General features: G+C 51.5%; 1 protein-coding gene across 1 annotated transcript in view; it reads left to right on the top strand.

Annotated features, from left to right (window-relative positions):
- arhgef12b (Rho guanine nucleotide exchange factor (GEF) 12b) overlaps window positions 1-7929 on the top strand; it is a 106228-nt gene extending 98299 nt beyond the window's left edge. Inside the window, 4 exon segments of the mRNA XM_061248319.1 lie at window positions 471-710; window positions 1773-2005; window positions 3547-3616; window positions 5075-7929. Of these exon segments, the coding sequence (XP_061104303.1) occupies window positions 471-710; window positions 1773-2005; window positions 3547-3616; window positions 5075-5085 (554 nt within the window). The 3' untranslated portion in view covers window positions 5086-7929.
- The last annotated feature ends 409 nt before the right edge of the window (window positions 7930-8338 follow it).

Raw genomic sequence — 8338 nt, 5'->3', positions numbered from 1 at the left:
GGGTAATATCATTCCTACATTGTAGGATATATTTGATGTGTTCTCATATCGACTCTTTCTCTCTGCCTCCCTCCTTCCCCTGTCTCTGTTTCTCTTGTGCCCTCTCTGTCACACCCCCCTCCTTCCCGTCTCTCTCTCTATCTCTCTTTCCTTCTCCTGTCTGCCCCCTCTCTCCCTCCCTCTCTTTCTTTCCCTCTCTCCCCCTCCCTCCCTCTCTCCTTCCCTCTCTACCTGTCTCTCTCTCCCCTCTCCCTCTCTCTTTCTCTCCCCCCTCTCTCTCTCTTCCCTCTCTCCCCCTCCCTCCCTCTCTCCTTCCCCCTCCCTCCCTCCTTCCCTCTCTACCTGTCTCTCCCTCTCTCCCCCTCTCCCCCCTCTCTCTCTCCCCTCTCCCTCTCTCTCTCTCTCCCCCCCTCTCCCCCCCTCTCTCTCCCTCTCTCCCCCTCTCTCCTCCCTCCCTCCCTCTGTTCCAGTGGCGGCCCTGCGGCAGGTCCTGGTGAACCAGATGATGGCGCAGGAGGAGGGTGAGCGGGCGGGGCGGGCTGCGGGCGGGCGGCTCCTGAGGACCACGTCCCTGCGGGGCCCCATGGAGACCGTGGGCCCCCGGCCCTCGGGGCCGCTCCGGTCCCCGGAGAACGGAGCGGGGAGGGAGGACCCCGCTCGGGCGCTGGCCTCCGGGGACACGGGCTTCTTCGAGAGCTCGGAGGACTGCGGTGAGCTCGGGGCGAATCTCTCTCTCTCTCGCGCTCTCTCGCTCTCTTTCTCACTCTCTCTCTCTCTCTGTCTCTCGCTCTCTCTCTCTCTCTCTCACCCTCTCACCCTCTCTCACTCTCTCTCTCTCTCTCTGTCTCTCTCTCGCTCTCTCTCGCTCTCTCTCTCTCTCCTTCTCTCGCCCTCTCTCTCTCACCCTCTCTCCTTCTTTCTCTCTCACCCTCTCTCTCTCTCTCTCTGACCTTCTCTCTCTCCCTCTCTCTCACCCTCTCTCCTTCTTTCTCTCTCACCCTCTCTCTCTCTCTCTCTCTGACCTTCTCTCTCTCCCTCTCTCTCACCCTCTCTCCTTCTTTCTCTCTCTCTCTCTCTCTCTCTCTTGCTCTGACCCTCTCTCCTTCTATCTCTCCCTCTCTCTCCCCCTCTCTCACTCTCCCCCTCTCTCACTCTCTCACCCTCTCTCCCTCTCTCCTTCTCTCTCTCTCCCTCTCTCTCCCCCTCTCTCACTCTCCCCCTCTCTCACTCTCTCACCCTCTCTCCCTCTCTCCTTCTCTCTCTCTCTCTCTCTCTCCCCCCCCTCTCTCTCTCTCTCTCCGCAGGACCTCTGAATCCTCCCGGCTCCACACAGTCCAGCCTCTGTTCGGCTCAAAAGAGCTTCACTTGTGTCTGATTATCTACTGCAGTACCAAAGCAGGGCTGCCAATTACAGTGAATGATAACCGCAATAACGGTGACATTTACATAAACACCGTTGACTGGGGGGGGAAAAAATGATTAGCGCGCTAAGACAAAGAGAAGCAAAGTGCAGAAACTGAAGAGCGTACCCCAACCCCCCGGCCCCCCGTACAGAAAAGCAGTTATTGATTCAGGATGTTTGCTGACTGTCCTTCAGGCTGTGGCAGGGAAGCACATACCTGCTAGGTTGCCAGGTTTTCTGTCTGCGCCTCCTCTCTTAGAAAGATGCCGACATCGCTCTTGGGAAAGAGGGGTTTTAAATTGCATGTCTGGACTTTGGAGGGGGATATTTTGTGTGGGGTAACAGGAACCCCACCGTTGGTCTTTCTCAGCAGGTAGCTATATGGTGCTGGAAGGATACGGGGGCCTGGGAGAGAGCAGTACCGACGAGGACCTGCAGGGCGGCGAGAAGGAGCTGGGGGCGCGGTGGGTCTCTGCGGCCGACTCCGGGATCGACCTGAAGAAGCTGCTGTCGGCCTCCTCGCAGCCAGGGGGCGCCCCCAACGTCAGCCGGCAGGTCATGACGCACCTGCGCATGCTGCAGGCCAGCCTGCAGTACCTGAAGGTACGGCCCCGAGACTCACCGCCCGGTCACGCCCGGTCGCTGCGGTCCAGAGACTCACGGTCCGGTCTCGCCCGGTCGCTGCGGTCCAGAGACTCACGGCCCGGTCCCGCCCGGTCGCTGCGGTCCAGAGACTCATGCCCAGTCGCTGTGGTCCAGAGACTCACGGCCCGGTCCCGCCCGGTCGCTGCGGTCCAGAGACTCACGGCCCGGTCCCGCCCGGTCACTGGGGTCCAGAGACTCACGGCCCGGTCCCGCCCGGTCACTGGGGTCCAGAGACTCACAGCCCGGTCTCGCCCGGTCGCTGCGGTCCAGAGACTCATGGTCCCGTTCACGCCCGGTCGGCATTGTTGCTGTGCGCTGCCTGAATCAGGGTCTGATTGAGTCTCTCTCTAATTCCCCAATCACTTTTTCCCTTTTCCCTGCTCCTGACCCGGAAATCGATCGAGGTCCGCCGTCTTTAAGGACATTCCAACCCGTTAAATGTTCCTTCAAGGAGCTAGAAGTTAAGAACTCCCAATCTTGCCTTTGAGCAAGGAAACATTTGCGTTTTTTTTTTATATGACGTATAAATGATCGACCTGTGGGTCCACCTCTCCCCATCTTTCACACATCTGCCACGTCTGTAACTGACGTGGCTTTGAACGTTTGAAGGAGCACGGACATTTGCCTAATTTACCAGTCCACTTCTTTTTCTAGCCTTTCCCTATGGCTGGAGCTAGAAATATAAAAAGGAAATGAAGAAATGGAATAAAATATGGGATTGCAATGAGCCCAGGGTGAACCTATTTAGCATCCATATGGTCAGCTTCTGCACATTTAGTCTGGGGCTTGGGTTAGGAGTTAGCTCGAGGTTAGGTTTAGTCTGAGGCTTGGGTTGGGAGTTAGCTCAAGGTTAGGTTTAGTCTGGGGCTTGGGTTGGGAGTTAGCTCGAGGTTAGGTTTAGTCTGGGGCTTGGGTTGGGAGTTAGCTCGAGGTTAGTTTTAGTCTGGGGCTTGGGTTGGGAGTTAGCTTGAGGTTAGGTTTAGTCTGGGGCTTGGGTTGGGAGTTAGCTCGAGGTTAGTTTTAGTCTGGGGCTTGGGTTGGGAGTTAGCTTGAGGTTAGGTTTAGTCTGGGGCTTGGGTTGGGAGTTAGCTCGAGGTTAGGTTTAGTCTGGGGCTTGGGTTGGGAGTTAGCTCGAGGTTAGGCTTAGTCTGGGGCTTGAGTTGGGAGTTAGCTCGAGGTTAGGTTGAGTCTGGGGCTTGGGTTGGAAGTTAGCTCGAGGTTAGGTTTGTCAAACATCACCTTGGATATGGAAGACAATAATGCGTTTTCCATCCTATTAGTCAGGACATTTCCCAGAGTGTAGATTTTGTTAGTTTCTGCGCCAATAGCTGGCAGTCTAGAGTGTTTTCTGTTTCGGGAGAATGATTCTATATTTGGCGTAGTCTAGTGGTGTCCCTAGATTACCCTCTTTGTCTTTAAGGCTACAGATATCTTCGCTTGCTTTCTTGCTCCGTGCTAGGTTTTCTGCGCGCTGAAACGTTGTGACTGTTTCTTTCCAGGATGTGGAGAACAGATATAACCAACTACGCCAAAGTATGGCCGCAGCTACGGACACAGACGAGAACAAAGGTAGAGCTCCGTTTCTCCTCCCTCCATCTTCTCCCCCCTCTCCCTTCATCACCCCGCTGTACAGGGCAGGAGCTATGGGACCTGTGGGACTCGCAGCTAAACACCAGACCAGTAAAAAAGAGCAGGTTATGAGAAGCTCTCCTCTTTAATCAATGGCATCTTTTACGCATTTCTCTCCCCGATTGCTAGAATGTCCTCTGCTGAAAGTCTGGCCGGCCAGTTGTGTTTTCGCCCCGGGGTTAGTAGTCTCATCACAACCCAGTCGGTCGACCCACGGATTCCGCTACAAACGAACGATTCGCGGTTTTCGATCCCTGTACGAAAGAGCGACGCTTCAGACCAACCGTCAAGCAGTCGGTGGCTACAGCTAAATTCTTTTACATTTACATTTTAGTCATTTGGCAGACGCTTTTAATCCAAAGCGACTTACAAGCGCATAGGTTCTTCCACAAGCTAAAGCATCACATCCATAACTAGTACAAATACACATGAAGTGCTGTTCTGAACATACAGTCATCATAAGCTACCGTCCAGAATCTCTGTCTGACGGAGGCGGGTTTGGCTGAGACGTGTCGGCGTGTGGAAGTAGCTGTGAGCTCTGATTGGTTGTCGGTAGCGCGCTTTATCAGAGCGCTGTGTTCTGTGCCAGCCCGCGTTACCTCATATCCTCGCTGTGCCACATGCTGCTTCCTCGCCTCCTTTCTCCGCGGTCTGTGCATTTGAGCCGTTTTCTCCGGCGGCCCACGTCTTCACAGTTGTCGATTGTGGTGTAAACACACACACGCGCGCACACACACACAATGGATGGAAAACGACACCCGATTGTAATGTGCTATTGCTGCCAGCAGATTATGAATTTGGATTAGCCTAAGTGGGAGGTGGCTGGTAAGTGTGCATTCAGCAGGCTTTGCTCCGATAGTGAAATGAGTTTAATTTAAATGAGAGAAATGAATTCAGGAGGAGTTTTGAATTAATTTTGTGCAGGCAATTGAGACTGTGACGTGTGGCTTGCATTTATGGTGCGCTGCCTGGCTCTGTGCCCTATGCCAGCGCACCTGTGGAATACTGAAAACTCTCTCTCTCTCTCTCCCTCTCTCCCCCTCTCCCTCCCTCCTCCCTCTCCATTTCCGTCTCTCTCCTTCCTCTTCCCCTCACTACCCCCTCTCTTTATTTCTACCTCTCTCCCTCCATTTCCCTCTCTCTTTCCACCCCCCTCTCTCCCCCTCCCCCTCTCCATCCCCCTCTCTTTCTCCCTCTCTGTCTCCCTCTCTCTTCCCCCTCTCTCTCTCTCCCTCTCTCCTTCCCTCTCCCTCTCTCCTTCCCTCTCTCCCCCCTCCCTCCCTCTCTCTCCTTCTCCCTCCCTCCCTCTCTCCCTCCCTCCCTCCCTCCCTCCCTCTCTCTCTCTCCCCCTCTCTCTCTCCCTCTCTCCCCCCTCTCTGGCTATCTCTCTCTCTCCAGACAAGAGTTAGTGCTGGTGAAGCTGCCCAGCCCCTCTGTCCAAACATGAGGGAAGCGATGGTAATGGAGGGAGGGGCAGCCTCTTGTCTCTTTCCTTCAGGAAGTCCCATCACAGCCCCCCCCCAAATCACTGCTGAGCCCCGAACCTCACAGAGACTGAAGAGAGCGAGTGAGAGAGACCCTCTGCCAGCACAAGCCAATCAGGGAAGACGGACCGCCCTCAGATGCATGCTCTAGCCCCCCCCCCCTTACCACAGTGACCCCGCCCAACCTTGGCGTGTTTGGCTCCACCCAACCCCATCCTCACAATCCGAACAAAAACGAACTATACCAAAATGTATAAAGCTTTGTGTTTAGAATATATTAAACACAGAAACGAGAAGAATAAAAGAACAAGGACATTTTTAAAATAATGTATTTAGAAGGTTTTCTTTTCTTTTCGTTTTGTTTTTTTTTTTTTTTACCCCAAGATGTATTTATTTCATGTTTTCGTCGTCGTCCTGGATGTTGTTCTGAGTATCGGCCCCCCTCGTGTCCCCTTGCATGCCCCCCGTCCCCCCGTCCCGCTGCGATCGCGCCCTCACACCCCAGCTGTGGACAGGCGGTCAGGACCCCCTGGCTGTGTCCGTGCCCCTCTGTGCTGCCCCTCCTCTGGCCCTCGGGTTGGTCCCGCTCCAGGGCTCCCCCGCCTGCGGAGGCTCCGTGCTAAACCTGAAGTGAAGGCTAAAGCTGAATGCAAATGCAGCTCGGTGAACCTGACAGCCTCTGTGAGTTTTCTAAAAGGATTATTCGGTTGCGAGCGCTTCGCTCGTTTTGCTGTTTGTCCTCACCAGGCCATGGCGAAGTTCAGCCCGTGTGTGTGTGTGTGAGTGTGAGTGTGAGTGTGAGTGTGAGTGTGAGTGTGAGTGTGAGTGTGAGTGTGAGTGTGAGTGTGAGTGTGAGTGTGTGTGTTTCTGTGTGTGAGACTCTCTATGGCTTACGTTGTGACCAAGGCTGGTTTGTGTGTGAGAGAGTGTGAGAGAGTGTGAGAGAGTGTGAGAGAGTGTGAGAGAGTGTGAGAGAGTGTGAGAGAGTGTGAGAGTGTGAGAGTGTGAGAGTGTGAGAGTGTGAGAGTGTGAGAGTGTGTGAGAGTGTGAGAGTGAGAGAGTGAGAGAGTGAGAGAGTGAGAGAGTGTGAGTGAGTGAGTGAGTGAGTGAGTGAGTGAGTGAGTGAGTGAGTGAGTGAGTGAGTGAGTGAGTGAGTGTGTGTGTGTGTGTGAGTGTGTGAGAGCCAGGCTAGTGTGAGAGTGAGTGTGAGTGTGAGTGTGAGAGTGTGAGTGACTCTCCTCGGCCGGCACTATGAGCCAGGCTAGTGGCACACTGTGCAGTCTCGCCCATCCGAAGGGAAGGCAGGCGAGCCTGGCCCTGCAGGACCTCCCCGCTCACGTCTGTGTGTAAAACTCCCGAGGTCTCATTGCCAATTAAACCAGCTACAATAGTTTAGCCGCTTTGACGGGCACGGGGATCAGCCCCTTGGAGGCGTCTCAGGAATACGGCGTGCGTTAATGACTCGTGTAGGGATATCACAGCCAGATTCTTCCGTGCCCGTTTCCGGCATTCGACCGAGGAAGGCATCTTTCTCAGTTCAGCTGTGGTGGGGGGGGTGTCGGTGTCGAGACCTGAACTTGATTTTTTAATAACGCAAAGGTCTCTATTCCCGCGGTAGAGAAGAGGGCTGTAGGAATATTTAAAATGGAAGACTTTACCCGTGGCTGAAGGAGTGATGCTGAATGTGAAGGCCACACACATTCACATCTCGTTTGAGCTGCCTGTATGCACCAGTATGCATTAGTGATACTTTGACTTCATAATCAACCCACTGCATTGGAGCCACACAGTGTAGTTAGTATTATAACCAAGGCAGAAGAAGACTGCCTACTATTCACATCAATAACCCCCCCCCCCCCCCCCCCCCCTTCTGAAATAATGTCGTATTCGTCTTTTTTCCCCTTCTGCTGAAAGTCTGTACCTTCCAGACCTCCAGACATGGAGCTCTGAATTCATCTTCCCCCAGTGCTAGGCTCAATCCCTCTCCCTGCTTAACTGTGTGTGTGTGTGTGTGTGTGTGTGTGTGTGTGTGTACATGTTCTTTAGTTTTTTTTTTCGTACCATGTTACTGTACAACGTCCTTCGGAAACAAGCTACTGAAGACCTTTTTCTCTGGCAAACGGAGGTTATTGGGTGAGATTGAGGAGTTTCTGGATTTTCGGGGCAGATTGAGGACTGCTCAAAAGCCAATCTGCTCCAGTTCAGACTTCAGCCAAGCAACAGGACTCAGGCCTGCCCAGGCTTCATGTGGGACTCTTGGATTTAAAAATGAAAAAAAGAAGAAAACTAAAAAGCTAAACACGTGAATGCAGGAACATTAAAAAAGGAACTTTGTGGATATTTTTTAATGTAAAAAAAAATGTACAATTATGACCAACACTGCATCTCTTAACTAGACAAAGAAACATCTTCATAATTATTTTGTTTTGTTTTGTTGTTTTTTTTCTTGCTTTCTACATCATACAATCATTTATTCTTTTAACAGAAACTACTAAAAAAGAGGAATAAATAAAGAGACAGCGAAGTATCCCTAAAAATAAAAATATTAATGCAATCTGTATTTTTATTGCTCATTTTGTCTAGATGTTTATGAGGTATATTTTTTATTAATTATTATGAATATTATTATTAATATGGTCTTGGTTTCCTGTTCAACACATGAATGATAGCTCTTTTAGTTGAGATATTCTATTAAATTTGAACAAACTGATATATTGTTCAATACGAAAGGCAAGATGATAAATTGTGTATTTTTTATTTTATTTTACTTTTGTTGTGGGGGGGGTGGGGGTGGGGGGGTATGAGAACTGGGATGCAGATTCTCGGCCAAAAAAAATAAAAATACAAAACAAAAAAAATGTTGAAATATAATTAAACATGCTTGGTGGAAACTTGGTGATGGGCTTGTATCTTTATTATAAAAATATGAGATTGATATCTTTCAGTTAGTGACTATCTCAGGGGATTAGAGGAAAGTAGAAAAACAAGCTGGTAGGAAAGTAAGAAGAAATGCATTCATCACAGTGAAGCAGCGAGACTCGGGCTGAAGAGACACCATAAGCACTTGCTTCCTATTGGCCAGGAAGCTTCATGTGATATGCCTGGGCCAATGAAAAAGCGGTGTGTGCGTGAGCCGTCTGAGGTGGGTGGCAGGAGAGCTCTGCCTTTTTAAAATTTT

The sequence above is a fragment of the Conger conger genome, chromosome 7, assembly GCF_963514075.1.
Source record: "Conger conger chromosome 7, fConCon1.1, whole genome shotgun sequence".
Lineage (NCBI taxonomy): Eukaryota > Metazoa > Chordata > Actinopteri > Anguilliformes > Congridae > Conger > Conger conger.
Note: the sequence above shows the minus strand (reverse complement) of the source record. Positions and strands in the feature narration are given on the sequence as shown.